Source organism: Podarcis gaigeae (assembly GCF_964106915.1).
Source record: "Podarcis gaigeae genome assembly, chromosome: 1".
Taxonomy (NCBI): Eukaryota; Metazoa; Chordata; class Lepidosauria; order Squamata; family Lacertidae; genus Podarcis; species Podarcis gaigeae.
This window is the reverse complement of record NC_139678.1, coordinates 123,784,482-123,802,233: the sequence shown is the minus strand read 5'-3', so window position 1 is coordinate 123,802,233 and position 17,752 is coordinate 123,784,482. Positions and strand designations below refer to the sequence as shown.

General features: G+C 41.1%; 1 protein-coding gene across 3 annotated transcripts in view; it reads right to left on the bottom strand.

The window, feature by feature from the left end:
* Window positions 1-17,130, bottom strand: part of STAT4 (signal transducer and activator of transcription 4) — a 31,893-nt gene extending 14,763 nt beyond the window's left edge. For 2 of the 3 annotated variants that reach the window (XM_083707737.1, XM_083707739.1), the window contains exons 1-11: window positions 16,869-17,130; window positions 13,401-13,529; window positions 12,230-12,374; window positions 8,839-8,937; window positions 7,544-7,636; window positions 6,601-6,679; window positions 4,638-4,723; window positions 2,645-2,796; window positions 1,730-1,888; window positions 1,416-1,508; window positions 289-348 (exon numbers count right to left, since the gene is read on the bottom strand). In XM_083707737.1, coding sequence (XP_083563863.1) covers window positions 289-348; window positions 1,416-1,508; window positions 1,730-1,888; window positions 2,645-2,796; window positions 4,638-4,723; window positions 6,601-6,679; window positions 7,544-7,636; window positions 8,839-8,937; window positions 12,230-12,374; window positions 13,401-13,528 — 1,094 coding nt within the window. In that variant the 5' untranslated portion in view covers window position 13,529; window positions 16,869-17,130. Of the gene's footprint in view, window positions 1-288; window positions 349-1,415; window positions 1,509-1,729; window positions 1,889-2,644; window positions 2,797-4,637; window positions 4,724-6,600; window positions 6,680-7,543; window positions 7,637-8,838; window positions 8,938-12,229; window positions 12,375-13,400; window positions 13,530-16,620; window positions 16,702-16,868 lie in introns of those variants that run through there. The other variant, XM_083707738.1, reaches the window with a different exon arrangement.
* Between the last annotated feature and the right edge of the window lie 622 nt (window positions 17,131-17,752).

Below are 17,752 nucleotides of genomic sequence, written 5' to 3'. Positions count from 1 at the left end.
AGATAACTGCAACTGCTGTTAATTTTACCAAGTGGGGGCATTTGTAGGATTTATTCCGAAGCTGCATTTTGTGCTGAAACCATGGAACAGTGATCAGTACTTTGAAAGTTGTGGTTGTAAAACCACACTTGCTATTGAGGCCTAAGCAATCCTGACACCAGTCTATGCAATCGCAGCAACTTGTTTTCTCGTGTGAATTGCAGTCTTAGTTGCATATTACCCAAAATGTTGTTAACAGTCTGAAGAAATCATGAGATCCGCCCCCCCAACACCCTGCAAGTTACCTACCTGTCAATAGCAGCTTTCACTTTGATCTGGTAGTTCAGCTCTGGCAATCTAATAAGCAGTCTAGGGGAGAAAAAGGAAGGGGGGGGAAAGCTTCATACATTTAATAGCAAACAATGATAATTGTCTAGAGAAATTAGCTGTCATAACAGTTTTTATGATAATCTTGAACAGCCAAATTGGGCAATCCATGCATACTTTGCAAATCGCATCCACGATGTTAGTGTGGAACCTGCCGCCAAATGCATGAGACTCGCAGATGCAGTCCAATAATAACTAAAAGTAATATGAATTAGTCAAAGTGGAGAGAAGCTGTTGTTCTCATCTTCTGAAAGATGTTGTTATAGATGCTGGCCTGAGTCTTCAGGGCCATAAAAGGTAAAGGTAAAGGTACCCCTGCCCGTACGGGCCAGTCTTGACAGACTCTGGGGTTGTGCGCCCATCTCACTTAAGAGGCCAGGGGCCAGCGCTGTCCGGAGACACTTCCGGGTCACGTGGCCAGCGTGACAAAGCTGCATCTGGCGAGCCAGAGCTGCACACGGAAACACCGTTTACCTTCCCACTGGTAAGCTGTCCCTATTTATCTACTTGCACCCGGAGGTGCTTTCGAACTGCTAGGTTGGCAGGCGCTGGGACCGAGCAGCGGGAGCGCACCCCGCCGCAGGGATTCGAACCGCCGACCTTTCAATTGGCAAGTCCTAGGCGCTGAGGCTTTAACCCACAGCGCCACCTGCGTCCCTTCAGGGCCATAATCGTTTCCATTTAGCAGCTCCATTTAACAAACTGATTTCTTCAAGAACAAAAGACCATTGAAGTTTTAATGTTTAAAAATATTTGGCCCAGTGTGCACACTGGCGGAGGAAGAGGAGTGCGGGGGGAGCACCCCACCCCCGGCAGCGTGATCCCGGTGGGGTGCCATTGCGGCTGCGCCCCTGCCTGACCCGGGCACCCCGCCCCTGCAGACATCGCACCCCGCCCCAGGACACATGCCTGCCCCACCCCCGCCTGCTCTCTGCCCCCTGGTGCCGGAGCATGAAACTCCGCCACTGAGTGCGCATAAGAAGTTTTGAAGAGATACTCCAGGACACTAAGCAAATCAAGTAAATGGTTAAGTGATAGCCTTTACTCACCTAAGTTTAACAGTGAACTGTATTAAAGTTTTAAGAACTAAGGGCCTCTGAGGATGGGTTGGCATGCAGGGCTGTCTCTCAACTACAAATGAACTGACACAAAAGGAAGTAAATATATTTGTTAGTACTTTGCATAAACATGTCTAGAGAAATACTAAAGGATAAGCAAGATTATTTCATCTCATGAAGACAAATTCTTCAACATGGCAGGGTTAATTTTTTCAGACACATATTGCATTTTCATGACAGGAGCTATATGTTTACATGCCTTTCCTTCACAAATTGCACTTAACACGTGACATAAGCTTACGCACCTTTGGAAAAGGCTGTAGAGCAAAAAGTTCACTCTTTCCAGCAAGTGAGGTCTTTGCAGGGGAATGGGGTCTCCCTCATACGTGAGCTTGACCAAAAGCTCATCCAGTTTCTCCAGCTGCCTTCTTATTTGAAAAAGACTCTCTGCCATCAGAGTGAAACTGAATAAATGAAAAGAAAGGATCAACTCTCTCTCTCTTTCCTTCACACACATGCAGTGAAATGGAGACCTGGTGGAATCTAAATGTCTTATTTTTATATTTTGTCTTTGGCAAGTTCTATATAATTGCATACAGTGAGCTGTGTTCTTATCTCTCTGTATTCCTTTGTGATGTGTCCCATTGCAGCAGATGGTGAGAGCTCAGGTATAGAAAATGGGGGAAAGGCACAGAAAACAGATACGGTAAATGGATTGACAATTCAACTAGGGTGCGGTGAGACAAGAGAGAGGAGAAAATCTCTGTTGTCTCCTGTTTCCAGAACCAGCAATAGAAATCCAAAAGCAGCTATCTTTCTCAGGATAAAGTGCACAGTGCTAATGGCTGGGGTGGGATATATTCTCTATCAGGTAACTTTCGATGGAGGTTTCGCAACTGGCTACAACCCTAACAGTGATTCCCCAGATATGAAAGTGTTTGCTTGGGGTGACCATGACACAGTCTGTGTGGTTCAGCCACAGCCCCTCATTTCTTCCATTGCAGCAACCTTGTTTCAAAGAGCCCTTTTCAGAGCAGGTGATGCCTGCTAGAGTTATTTTCACTTCAGATGCATACATTCTTAGAAGCTGCATAAACTCTGTTAACCTCTAAGATTAAATTTGTATTGGGTATTCTGGGCTGGGGAGAAGCAGCAGAAGCAGCAGCACCACTTCCTGTCGCACTTCGCTCAGAAAATAGAAGTTACCGATAAAAGTTTACCAGTTTTGCAGCTGATCAAGCCCATTGTGCAGAGGCCCTCCGATGCAAGCAATTTGTTGCCTTCTCTTCCAGTCCACTAATTCTTCTGTTAGCAAGTTATTCACCAAGGCTTCAGCTTCTTTGATTATTTGTGCCATTTTGCTGAGAACTTCCTAAAAGACACAGGATGTGTATCTCTCGTCCAAGCAAGGACCAAGAATGTTTATAAATGCAACTGTCCTTTATTGCTCTGGAATAGCCTTCACCAACTGGGGGGCCTCTAGATGTTTTGAGCTACAATTCCCACCAGCCACAGCCAGTATGGCTGCTCTGGAGCTCACCATCCATACAACCAGTGCTTTTTTCTGGGGGTACGCAGGGGTACGCATACCCCTAAACATTTTGTGGATCTTTGTACTTTTGCCCATTTACTGTGTTTATTTTTCCAGATTTGAACTATAAAATGGTGATTTTCATGAGTCAAAATGAGAGTACCCCTAAACATCTTTTTTTAGAAAAAAAGCACTGCATACAACAATGCCTACTACAATAACACAATGCAAAGAGGCAACCTATTTTTTCTACTCACAGCTCTGAGGCTCTCATCTTTGTAAGAGTAATCAAAATCTGAACATCTTCCAGGACGTATATCAGACTTTTCTGTTTAGGAAAGCATTTAGGGCAACCTTCATCAAATAATTTCTTTCCAGCAATTTTGGACTAGAATTCCCATCAACCCCAGGCAACATACATGATGGGAGTTTATACCAAAACAACTGGAGGGCACCAGATTGGCTAAGGGTGCTAGATAATATGTCTGGACTAAATTCCACCTATGAACCACTTCGGCATACAAACTTCAGAAGCTCAAAAGGTCCCTAAAGTACTAACACTGGATCACAATTCACCATGGAATACATATCAGTATTACTATCTACTTAGGAAAGGTAAGACATTTTGAAAGTGGGAGCTTCAGACCTTATTTTTCTGATTTTATCTTATAAAGTTAATTGTAGGAAAGTTTTAAACAATCATAGTGTTGTTGTTTTTTAAAAAAACCTTTCCCCCCCCCCAACAATACTGATATTTAACATGTAGATTCTTCAGGATTTTCACTATCCACTGGCCAAGAATTTCAAGAGATACAAGTGAATGTAAAGTTCACCAGATGTGAGCAACTTTGGCACTTAATAAAGCATGGTTTCTGGAGGATTCTCAGGTTGAAATCACTAGTTTTGCTGACATGTTCTCCAGCCGTCATGATAAGTTATATTTTAAAAATAATAATAATCCAGCTTTACTTTGATCGCCTGTCTTGCACTAGCTCACCTTGAAACTCACTATGCGGGAGCCTGCAAGGCATGAAATGATGGTACTCTATACTGCTTTAAAACACACCATTCAACAGGTGCTATCAACAGTGATTCATTAAGGGATGGAGGTTCCTTCACCACTGCCCCTTTTGTTCCGACACCAAACCTATTCCTTGTGGAAGAAGAGAACAGCCCTGCTTAAGAGAGAATTATTTTTGAACGTCATTCTAATAGTAGGATTGCATGCATGTGTCTCCTGACTCATCACTTTCTTCCACCCTAGTCTGTCTCAGAAGGCTGTTATAAGATGTTTGGATAGCCCCACGCATGCTACTCTGAGCTCTTTAGAGAAAGGGCAGGTCAGAAATGTAAGGGGAAATGCAAACTTAAGTCCTCTGACTTTCAAATATGTGGAACACCCTTCTGCAACCTTTGTGCCCTCCAATTGTTGCATTCCAAGTCCCATCATTCTCAGCTAACATAGCCAATGGTCAGGAATGGTGGGAGCTATAGTGCAAAACATCTGGGAGGCGGCAGACAGTACTCTCTCTGTAGTCATCAGACTCTCTCGAGCTCTTGGGAATTTCCTGCTGCTTAACCACATGAAGAACTCTGAAGCAAGCTGCCTCTACGTTTACATCAGCAGAATAGGGTGGCGTGCAAAAGAAAAACATACAAACGACGAAGACAATTTAGCAAACCTTTCTCTTGTAGTCTAAGGTATTGAGCATCTCCTGCAACAGCAGCATCTCTTGTTTCACAGCAACACTGTTTTTGTTGGTGTGTTCTAAAAGAAGATGCAAAATAGCATGTGTATGGCACAAGAAGAATAAGCCTCTTAAACAGCATAGCCCAGCTAACACACACACACACAATCACACACACACACACAATCACACACACACACACACACACTGCTAAAATCATGGTCTAGCCTTATGAGGAACAGCTATAGGTAGATTCAGGCTGCAATGAGGAGATAGGGAAGCTTCTACCTCCATTTTATAATCTCTTAATGATGAAATTGCTGGAAAATTAAATACACATTTTTATTATTAATTACATTTATTAATGACTTCCTATGAAGCATTACACACACACACACACACACACACACACACTTTCAAATCCAGTGCAGACACTGCTTAGGATAAAAATCTCACTTAGAAGGCTTCTTCAAAAAGGAAGGTGTTCAACAGGCACCAAAAAGACAACAGAGACATGCCTGCCTGATATTCAACAGGAAGCAGTTCCAAACTGCAAGTACCACCACTCTAAAGACCCAGTTTTGACATTGTATACAATGGCAGCACACAGTGATCATTTAGGTATAGTGCTTATATGTACATTATAAGCCCTATATGGTACATGCCAGCAAAATTAGTCATGACTGAGTCCAACTGAAAGCAATGGAATTTGTTGTAACTAAGTGCCGTTCCATTGTTTTCAACTGAACAGGCAGTATAATTTTGTACACATGTCCACAGTATTCACTGGGATTTACTTCCAGGTAAGAGTCAAAGCATTGCAGCCTCAGTTGTGACCAAGTTTTGCAGGATTAAGACTCCAGACATGAAGAGTACATGCAGGCTGCATTCTGACACACACCTGGGGATTCAGCAGGGAAGCTGTTACTTATGAGAGTTTGATGAAACCAGAGATATGTTCACACATTTCCTTTATCATGTCTACAGTGGCCCACAAAGGTGCCTGCTTATAGCAGTTAAATGTCAGGCAAAGTGATGCAGTAGTGATCTGTTTGTGGTCATGATCATCGTCATCATTTGAGGGAAGAGTCAATACATTATTACTCAGAAGACAGTATGACATTAGTAATAGACTAGCAAGAAGAAATGGCTTTTAAAGAGCCTGCATCTCTTGAAACTGATCAAGTGTAAACTCATGCTTATAATACGTAAACCTATCTGGCTTCCTCTATGGGTAATATTCTATATTTTGAAAGGAGGCTGGACTTTGGTGGAGAACATTGCTTATGGAACCATATGCTACATATAATCAGGGCAGACTTTGGTCTTTCAGATTTCAGTGGCGCCCTGTGAGAGGCCAAAATTCTCCCCCTCCCAACCTCTTGCATTCTGTTCTGTGCATTCACTATATCATAGTTGCGATGCCCCCCAGCAGTGCCCAGTGAGGGGAGGGGCCTGGTTGCGCTACCTTAAATCCACCTTTGATGTGATAATAAGGCATTCGCTTTACAATGCAAACATCCATTTTCACCTACACCGATCTTCAGCTTTGTAAAGGATTTTATTAGAAGGAATTCACAGCTCGCTTTTGAACAGCCAATCACAGTTTTTGATCAAGGTGCTAAGGGTGTTTTACAGCAGCAGATTTAAACACCTTGTTCTACCATAAGAAGAATAAAATTTTAGGCTTGTTTCTCATAACCATAGAAGGAGTTGTGACCACAACAATCATGAAGGGACTCTGCACTTCTGAATTTGCCACTAAACTATTGGATACCTCATCACTGCTATACAGTAGTTACATAGGTTGGGTGTTTTCGTTGTTGCAAATATGCCATTTGTTGAGTTTTTGGATGTAACACAAGGCGAACTTAGGCATTAACAACAATAAACACAACATTTTAAAACTGTTAATAAGCTTCAAATTAATACTGTTTACACACATGGAAAAGCTTACCTATGCTCTGTATTGTTTTATACCTCAGGTCAAACTCCTCCTGCAGATCTTCTAAATATTTGACATCTTGTTCTGTCATCTGCTTTTTTCAATTAAAATTAAAATGATTTAATGGCAAACAGATCCCCTATGAATTCCCTATAGTATTCCCTGTGAATCCCTTGCTGCTGCCTTGCTCCCAGAGCAACTGGGTGTGCCCTAAATGGGCAAAGTGAGCTGAACTATTTTGTATCTTGTGCTTATTGCTAGTCATGTCCATTAACTTCAATCTACTCTGAGTACGACTAGCATTGGATACATTGGCAGCAACATTTTATCTTATTAATAACTCAGATCAGTCAATTAAAAATATATTTTATCAACTAAAAAAAGGTGCCCACACTAATGAGGCTGAGGATTTCATTTATCTCTCTCTACATTTATATCTACCTGCACATCCACACACAGAGATAGAGTGTTGTCTGGCAAGTATGAAGAGACACGGGGCCACCTGGGAACCACATCATACTGCCTTGGTTTCCAGGGCTTAAGAAAAGCAGGATATAAGCAACAGAACAAGGTGGTAGCATGTCAAAGAGCTAGAACAGACCACATAATGTCAGACAGTAGGTGGGGGGGGGGGGAAATCACATTTTCGAAAGTTCCTTTATGTTACAAAATCCACACAGATAAAAAACCACCAGCATTACACGCAATGAGCTTTAGTAAAACTTTTTAGCCTTGATGTGCTGATTTTCTACTTGCATACTGTATTTCTTAAATGGGGGAGCATTCAAAAGTGGTGTGCCTCAAATGTAGTGCAGCTCCATTCTACCACCTCATTCTGCTGCATGTGTAGGCTCAGCCTTGCTCTGTCTGCATAGCAAGTCCACAGAGATATATCTGCACCTTGAGGAAGATATGTTGGCATTTGGTACACATGTGGCAAACTGTAGTAACTTGCCTGTGCACTGTTCTTGACTGCAGACACATTGTGTTCAACGTTTCTTTGCCTTTCCAAACCCAGGTTATTCTGTAGTGACTTTTCCAGAGGTCCCTAAAAAAAAAGGATTTTACAGATGAGTTCAGCAAAATGAGTTCTCTTGGCATAGAGACAAATTCAGTGACCAATAACTTTAAAAGAATTGATTTAGGACCTTATTTGTTAGCTTTCATGGTCCCCCCCCCCCAAAAAAGTTACTTCTGATTTTAATGTTTTCATTCACATGAGATACCTTGCACAAGTCACTTTTGTGGGGAAACAATAACACACAAAGCATGGAGATCCACATCTGTTCACGAAACTGGCATGGGTGTACAAGTAATCTACTCCCTAATTTCTCACATATTTATGTCTGATTTGAGAACTACTTCCTCATCCAATATCACAGTGTCAGCATCATCACTGGGTCAAAAACCAAAGAGATTCTTAAAGTTCCATTGAGTTCAGTGGTGATTACTTCCATGTATACTAATGCAGTGTATAGTTAAAGCCATGGTTTTCCCAGTAGTGATGTACGGAAGTGAGAGCTGGACCATAAAGAAGGCTGATCGCCGAAGAATTGATGCTTTTGAATTATGGTGCTAGAGGAGACTCTTGAGAGTCCCATGGACTGCAAGAAGATCAAACCTCTCCATTCTTAAGGAAATCAGCCCTGAGTGCTCACTGGAAGGACAGATCATGAAGCTGAGGCTCCAATACTTTGGCCACTTCATGAGAAGAGAAGACTCCCTGGAAAAGACCCTAATGTTGGGAAAGATGGAGGGCACAAGGAGAAGGGGACAACAGAGGATGAGATGGTTAGATAGTGTTCTCGAAGCTAGCAACATGAGTCTGACCAAACTGTGGGAGGCAGTGGAAGACAGGAGTGCCTGGAGTGCTCTGGTCCATGGGGTCACGAAGAGTCAGACACGACTAAACGACTAAACAACAACAACATACTAATGCAGCATAGGTTATTGCAAATTAAATGCAGGTGGGGGGGAACTCTTCAGCAAGAGGAAGGGTAATAGTTCCTGTTAGAAGAACAGGAGTGCTACAAATACACGTGAGTTGCCTTGTTTTGACCTGTGAAATACTGGAGGGTATATACAACTTGACAACAATCTTGGATTTGATGGGCCCGGATTGCACCCAGTGACCATGATCCAGCCCTGAATTATATGTGCTGAAACCCTTTAAAATCAGTGTTCCGAATCTGCAGTGGATTTAGGCCTCCTTAAAGACAAACGTATATATCAAATTAAAAGCAGAGTTACCTGTACCGGCATGCTGGCTGAAGCCAATATTCTTCTTTCTTCTCTTAAACAGTTTGAAACAACCACTGCTATATGCATAGGACTACTCTGGTATTTTCCCTGAGAACAAGAAACAAAATAGCCCAGAAAATAGCATCAGAAACAGCCCAGGCCTAGTCCATATAGATCAAGAAGCACTGCTTTGCTGACAATATTTTTGCACCCACTATGACCCTTAACGATTTTTGGGCACGAGTTTCAGGGTTACTTTGGGCCCTAAATACTTCCACTCCGGAGATGTGCCTGGTTATTTGAAATCAATTAACATATATGAAGCTTAGTGTTACTGAGTAAGACCATTGGTCTAACTATCCCAGCACTGACTAGGAGTAGCCCTCGATATCTTGGACAAGGGTATTTTTAGCTCTGCTATCCAAGATACTGGAGATGCAGGAGGCTTGAACTAGGGCTGATATGAAAAGAATGCACTCTGCCACTGAGTTATGATCTCTTTTTAATACCCAGCTTGAAACGTCAAACCTTTCTGGGTGGTGTTTATGTTTAAAAAATAATAATAGTGGTTGCTTTCAGGGGTTTTTTATATAGAAAAAACCCACCCTCATTGCTTAATTTTAACCGAAGTTAGTCATGACTAAATTATTAAATCTTGTGCTCAAACCACTTGATTTCAATTAGCTCTGATGCACCTCAGGTTCTGCATAAGGAGAGCTGTTAATTTACTTCTTTTGAAGAAGAAGAAGAGTTTGGATTTGATATCCTGCCTTTCACTCCCCTTCAGGAGTCTCAAAGCGGCTAACATTCTCCTTTCCCTTCCTCCCCCACAACAAACACTCTGTGAGGTGAGTGGGGCTGAGAGACTTCAAAGAAGTGTGACTGGCCCAAGGTCACCCAGCAGCTGCATGTGGAGGAGCGGAGACACGAACCCGGTTCCCCAGATTATAAGACTACCGCTCTTAACCACTACACCACACTGGCTCAACTGACAGTTGCAGTACCTACGTTCCCTCTGCTTTATCTGCTGATAAGTATGTTAAACATGCACATTTATGTAATACATTTGTACCTTGGAAGTCGAATGGAATCCGTTCCAGAATTCCGTTCGACTTCCAAAATGTCCAGAAACCAAAGTGCAGCTTCTGATTAGCTGCAGGAAGCTCCTGCAGCCAATTGGAAGCCGTGAAAGCCCCGTTGGACGTTCAGGTTCCAAAGACTGTTCACAAACCAGAACATTCATTTCTGGGTTTGCGGTGTTTGAGAGCCAAAACCTCTGAGTACCAAGGCATTTGGGATCCAAGGTACGACTGTACTGTTAAATATATACCTCTACATCTCCAAGATTATGTGTGCTCAGTATTAAATAGTTCAGAAGAACCCTTGGTTCTGAATCACAAGTGCTGATGCAGGTTAGAATTACAGCTCCACTGCAAAGAAATGGAGTGGAGGAAACGGGGTTGTTCTTTACCCATCCTGCCTGTGTGAATATGGTAGGGTGGCTAAGGGATGCTAAGGATGAGCATTGTTGAATTGGTGTTCTTAAGTGATCCTGAGTAGGGGCTTTAACTGCCAATAAAGTAGTTGTTCATTTAGCACCAGTTGTTTGCATTGCTCAGCTTTTACTAGTGTGCACCTAACTTGGGGTTAGTATGGAGCCATTTAGGGTTCAGTCTCAGGTGGCAAAATGTCTAGAGCCAGCCCTATCACTGTTTGAGGCTAAAATGCAAGGAGAGTTTTCTTCATTTTAGGTAATCATTATTGGAAGCCACTTATCTATGTTGAGAATTCTAAATCTAGGTCAGCAAGAGGAAATGCATTAGAAAACCTCACACAGAAATGTAGTATTAGTTTTAAGCCACATGTGTTGTTTCCCGCCCCCCGCCTCCACCCACTTCCTCAGAAGTGCTGGTGTACATTTGCTGCCATGATGGTCTCAAAGAATTAAAAAACACCTATTAAATAAGGCAACAGGTTTCACTAGACCAACATCCAATACACTTGTGCACAGAGTTCAAACTTCCAAGTCTCAAACAACACTTTCCACAATCTCCATTTGCTGCAGAATATTTCACACATAAAAATCTGGGATACATTTCTTTTAGAATACGTAATCAAATGAAACTTTATTACCAAAAAAATGACAAAAGTTTGTAATTTTTTCAGGACACGTTATTTGTTCTTTACTGTTGTAACAACTGTATCCTAAAAATGTATCTTCTGTACCATGAAAAAATAAATAAAAACACAACAAATATATAATAGAAGTAACCCTAACAGGAAAAAACTACCCACTGAATCATGAGCAAATGCACAGGTGGGGGGGGGGGGGTCCAGCAACTCTCACAATCCTTCTGTTGTATTTTAAATCCCACCCAATTTTGTAGGAATTTGGCATGAATTGCCTTCTAACAGCACATGAGATATGCTTTTATAATACCTAGTTTGACCAATAGTGCCTGTGGATCCCCAGGACTTTCCTTTAACATGTAAACATTTGTTTTTACCAGGAGGGTTAAATATGGGGTTGCTTTCAAAGTAGCAAGTCACCCGTAAATACCCACCCATACTCAGGTGGTAAAGTCCTATGTCATGTCAGGAAAAGTTCATTTAAATTGGCTTTCAGGCCTATCCTTTTTCACACAATGTTACAGAAGCAATTGCTGTCTCAGGCATGAAAAACGTTTTTCTTCATTGCCAATATCTGTTTTTAAAGCCACTGAAGGCCATGGCATTGTGCTTCCCCATTCCTGACCCACCAAGTGAACAGCATAGACTAATTTGGAAAGAAACAGGTCACAACTTTATTGAATACAGATGAGAGAGGTTTGGCTTGGGCATGGGGCAATCATTTACTTGCGGTCCATCTGCTGGAAGTGATGCCATAGGTCAATCCGGCAGCAGGGGTTCCTAAGACTTACATCAAATAGGAGGACCCCCAGAGGGATCACCTTCTGGGGGAGTGCGACCAGCCCCCGTCTGGGCCTATGGAAATAGGCAACTTCAAATGTTTGGTGTAGAGTAGATGCATCTCACATATCACATCTAGTTTACAGAAGGTACTGGGAGCGTTCCTCTAATAAGCAACCTCCATCCTGCGTCAGCACCAACAACTAGAAACAAGGGATGCACACTGCAATAGGAAATATTGGTCCCCCAGTTTGGTCACATGGATAAACAGGTAACTAAGAGCAGGTTGAAGCCCCTGATTTCGGTGGACTGTAATGACCAAATACTTATAAGTGAATGCATTGCATCTATTTCCATAAATTGAGGCTGTGTGCAGATCTTCCTGGCTTGCAACCTAATAAAATTTATGGTAGTTCATTGCTCATGAAACAGACTGCTTCATGATTCCTCTTTAGCCTCAAGGTGTTGTGTGTGAAGGCAATAGACTCACCTGAAGAACTTTCCTGATTCTCTTTAGGTTGTGTATCAAGAGGAGATTCTTCTCTTGGGAAACACGGTCAAAATGTTCGTCCAGCTTTATTAGTAAGTTCTGCAAGAGGATGGCTGCCATAGGTTCATTGTTATATGCAGATTCCCTGTGCAACGCAAAATTTATATGAATAAAACCAAAACATGAAAAACCAAAACCAAAAAGTAATGGTAAAAGCCTCCAAATTATTTGTTCAATAAAAGTATTAGGCCCTAGAATGGGTGTCTGGAATCATCAGCTTCATGCATGTTCTTATTTGTTTTAAGAATGAAGTCCTAAGCACGTTCAGAGGAAAGTCCCAATAAACCCCAGTAAATATTTCAGTAGGCTGAAGAACTAGTATGTTCAACCATGGTTGGATAACATTACATGCAAAACTGGGCTACTGACTGTTTAGAAAAGGCTTGCTTACAAATTCAGATTGTTTCTATCATAATGCATCATCTTCCACAGGCTTAGCTCATAAAAAATAGAACTGCAAGCGTATGCCAGTATTTTGGAGAGAGCTAATACTATGCTAGGAAGATTATTGTTCCTTTCCTTTTAAAATATTATTATGTTTTTGTAAGACAACTAACAAAATGTGTTTATTCCTATAGACCCTTTAATAGCAAAGGGAATAATTTTAATAGCATTACGTAAGCAATTATGCACAGCTACAGTATATTGTACGTTACTTAGAAATATGATTATTGTGTTAATGTACACTTGGTATATATTGTATAATATACATGTATCCTTTGTTTCATATCAATTTTTTCATGTCCATTACACATCACACTTAATATTTGTTATTACAGTTACTGTTTCTTGATTGTGATAGTTTCTTAAGTTGCCACATTTGTTTTCTGTTTATTTCTGATCAATACTTTCATCAAAAATAAACAGAGAACAAATGTGGTAAGTGGCACAAAGCTGCTTTATATTAAAGGCAAAATTTTATCAGAATAATAAAAAGTTCTCTGTATATTCCTAAGGATAGGCTTTTTTTTGGAATTTATATCTGCACACAGTAATAACTATGCACCCAATATCCTGCCTGTACATAAAAGTTTCCTAAAATTCAAGCTTTATAAGAGAGATAAATTACTTTTTTTAAAAAAATATGTAGACAAAGAACATTTGATCTTACCAGTCCTGGTTTTCAATCCATTGTGCTAGCAGATGTCGGACTTCCATGGGAAATTTGTCATCATAAATCTGATCTATCTGTTCCAAGAATTTTGCTTCTAGCTGCTGGACTTGATTCCACTGAGACATACTACAAAGAATAATGCTTGATTGGATCAGATATTAAACATTATCATGCAGGAGTGTATAAGAACATATGCAGAACCCACCAAATTGGGCCAATGACCCGTCTAGTCCAGGATCCTATTCTCATAGTGGCTGCCCAGAAGTCTATGAGAAGACTTCAAGTAGGACACTGAGTGCAAGAGAACTCTGCCCACCTTCAATTTCCAGAAACTGGTACTAAGGCATATTCTCTTTGATAGTGGAGGTAAAATATATATGATACTCTTTCCTCCAGATTGCACTTGCTGCTTCAAGGTGAATAACCTTTTACAAAATGATCACACATTTGTAGTGTGCAGCCTGCACAAATTTTGCCCAGGTTTTACTTTTATTTTGAAAATAAACATTTTTCTTTTCAAATACCGAATTGCTTTTATTTTACATAATAATAAACATGCATATGACATATAATATATTTGACATGTTCGAAATCAGAACTATTCAAGATTTATAGTTGTCAGAATACTGTATACTGTTTTATCATTCACTTTGTGTTTTTGGGGAGATGCATTTTGATAGATCTCCTTGATATTCTGTGGCCTTTCAGTGATGGTTGCTTGTTTTCACACTATGAGTGTGATGGGTGCAACTTACGTTCGGGCATAACTTGTGTTGTCGTTTCCAAAGAAGAGTAACAAATTCCACCTGCTCAATCACTCTTCAGTAACTACAGCTGGACAATGTTATGAACAGTGCTTTTAAAATAACTTTAGGATTTATTCTTAGATGTTTGAGAAGCAGAGAGTATTGCCTTCCGTGTGGGCTGGGAACACAAACTTTTGGGGATACTGTATTCAATTTTGAAAGGCACAGCAGAGTTTGTTTGTTTGTTGATTGATTGATTTGGGAAACTAGTAGGTATTTTACTCTTATCACCAAACAAGATGTAAAATTCCACTTATGCAAAGAAACAAATAAATGAAGATGAATGCACCACAATACCCACCAAGTATTAAAACTGAGTTTGGGCATAGAGGGTTTGCAAAGGAAATATGATTCTACAGCTTCTTGTTTCAATTCTTCTTTGAAAAAAGAAGAAGATATTTGAGCAACTCAGTGTTGCGCTACTCCCAGGTTAAGTGCCCCCTCATCTACACTGGAAAATACCGGTATAGCACATTTACAAATGAGTCAGTTGCCTTTGACAATGATGAATAATAAACCCCCACCCCCGGCAAATGCTGACTTGTTTGTTTTCTGTTAAACCCAGGCAATGGAAAAACACAAGCAATGTGTATGTCATCAAGAACCATTTGGTTTCAAAAGAGGAAACTTGCTCCCAATGAGGAGAGTGGTGAAAAGAAAGTTGAAAAACAAAGTCAAGAGGACCAAATCACTCCAAAATGCTTGGGAGATATTTAAAAACACAATAATAGAAACTAGAGTTTCAACTAGTCAACTGGAGCTTATATTGTAGCTGGAACATGAGTGCTGCTGTGGTCTAAACCACTGAGCCTCTTGGGCTTGCTAACTGGAAGGTCAGAGGTTCCAATCCCCGCGACTGGGTGAGCTCCCGTTGCTCTGCTCCAGCTCCTGCCAACCTAGCAGTTCGAAAGCACGCCAGTGCAAGTAGATAAATAGGTACTGTTGTGGCGGGAAGGTAAACAGCGTTTCCGTGTGTTCTGGTTTCTCTCACAGTGTTCCGTTGTGCCATAAACAGTTTAGTCATACTGGCCACATGACTCAGAAAGCTGTCTGTGGACAAATGCCGGCTCCCTTGGCCTGAAGTGAGATGAGTGCTGCACCCCATAGTCGCCTTTTACTGAACTTAACTGTACAGTGATACCTCAGGTTACAGACGCTTCAGGTTGCGTTTTTTTGGGTTACGGACGCGCTGAAACCGGAAGTACCGGAACAAGTTACTTCCAGGTTTCGGTGGTTGCGCATGCGCAGAAGCACTAAAATCGCATTTTGCGCATGTGCAGAAGTGCCGAATTGCAACCCGTGCGTGCACAGATGCGCCACTGCGCATTGCGAACGTGAATCCAGCACGGATCATGTTTGCAACCCGAGCGTCCACTGTATTGGGGTCCTTTACCTTTCTATATATATTAGAGATGCATCATGAGAGCAAAAATATGCCAGCATTGTGCAAGCAGATAGTAAGCGATGCTAAAAAAGAATTTGAGGAGCAAATACTCTCTAATTTTTTTTCTTGGTTTTATGTATTTTCCTTTTCCTTTGTATTTTCTTTTGTTGTAAACATGTATGTTTTCTAATTTGTACTTAATAAAAATATTTTTTTTAAAAGAATTTGAGGAGCACGTTGCTGATGACATTAAGTTTTTAAAATATATTAGTAGTAGAAACCATCTAGGCAGGCGTTTCGATGACAAAGGAATCCAAGGTGTGCTAAAGGAGGATAGGGAGTTTGTGGAGAAACTGAAGGAATTCTTTGCAACTCTCTTCAGAACAGATTATGTAGGGCAGAAGGGGAATCTGAGGATTATGTTCCTGCCCTGATTGACAAAATAAATAATGAGAAATCACCCGATCTGGATAGCATCCACGCAACAGTTTTCATAGCACTCAGTTGTGGAATTGCTTATATTTTAACACAAAATATGTAACTTGTTCTTCAGATCTGCCTCCGTACACAAGGACTGGAAAGTAGCCAATGTAACAGCTTAAAAACAAAAACCTAACCAATGGGGGATCCTGGAAATTACAAGCCAGTTATCTTAATATCTTGCTGGGATGGGGAAACTGGTGGAAAGTATTGTTAAGGGTAAAATCATCAAGCTTATACAAGCTTGCTGAAGCACAGCTTCTGCAAGGGCAAGTCCTGCTCACAAACTTAGGTGAGTTATTGGAAAGTGTCAACAAGTCTGCAGATAGAGGTGATATCCTGTTGATATATATTTTGGATTTTCTACAAGTTTCTGACAAGATACCTAATACAAGTAAGCTTAGAGGTGATGGAATAAGAGGCAAGGCCCTCTTGTGGATTGGTTAAGTAGAAGGAAGCAGACGGTAGGAATAAAAGGGACACCGTTTTCCAGCTTACTCTCCTAAATACTTTCCTCAAGTCGGCCACCCATAGCTACAATTCCCACCTTCTCCCGAACTACAGTTCCCTGGAGGCGGGTGAGGAGAGAAATAACATGCTTTAACGGTGTTAAAATTAAATTAAAAAAACGTGGCGGGGCTGGGGGGGGTTCACATGCAGCTCCGCCTCAGGCAAAATAAAAAGGAGAAAAAGCGAAGTTCTGAGGTGAATTTTTCCCGCTTCTCGGCGTCTTCCCGCCTTTCCTCTCCCGGCTCCCCCTCCCCCTTTCCTTCCTCGCGCGCCTTCTTGACTCACCTGCCTCAGGGGCTGCGGAAGCCGAGAGAAGAGGGGCTTCGGCGCCTGGCGAGAGAGAGGGTGGCTGGGCGGGCTCTCCGGGCTCCTGGGCGTCAGGGGAGCGGACGGGACGGGGTGTGGGTGGGTGTGGTGCGTGTTTGTGTAAAAGAAATAAAAAATGCGGTCGGAAAAACGGGGAGTTCCCTGTCAGCCGCGGAGCCTCTGCTGAGGCCGAAATGTTCTGGGCTGAGGATGAGCTTCTCTTCAGTCTCTCTCTCTCTCTCTCTCTCTCTCTCTCTCTCTCTTTCTTCTCTCCTTCCGCTCTGTTCTCTGTCACAGAAGATTCAGCCATAGAATACTATTATTATTATTATTATTATTATTATTATTATTATTATTATTATTATTATTTATTCTCTTCAGTCTCTCTCTCTTTTCTCCTTTCTGCTCTGTTCTCTGTCACAGAATATTCAGCCACAGAATACCATTATTATTATTATTATTATTATTATTATTATTATTATTATCATCTCTCTTTTCTCCTTCCGTTTTGTTCTCTGTCACAGAATATTCAGCTATAGAATATTATTATTATCATCTCTCTTTTCCGCTCTGTTCTGTCACAGAATATTCAGCCATAGAATACTATTATTATTATTATTATTATTATTATTATTATTATCATCATCATCTCTCTTTTCTCCTTTCTGCTCTGTTCTCTGTCATAGAATATTCAGCCATAGAATACCATTATTATTATTATGTTGTTGTTGTTGTTGTTGTTGTTGTTTCTCTTCAGCCTCTCTTTCTCTTTTCTCCTTTCCACTCTGTTCTCTGTCAAAGAATATTCAGCCACAGAATACTATTATTATTATTATTATTACTATTGCTATTACTATTACTAT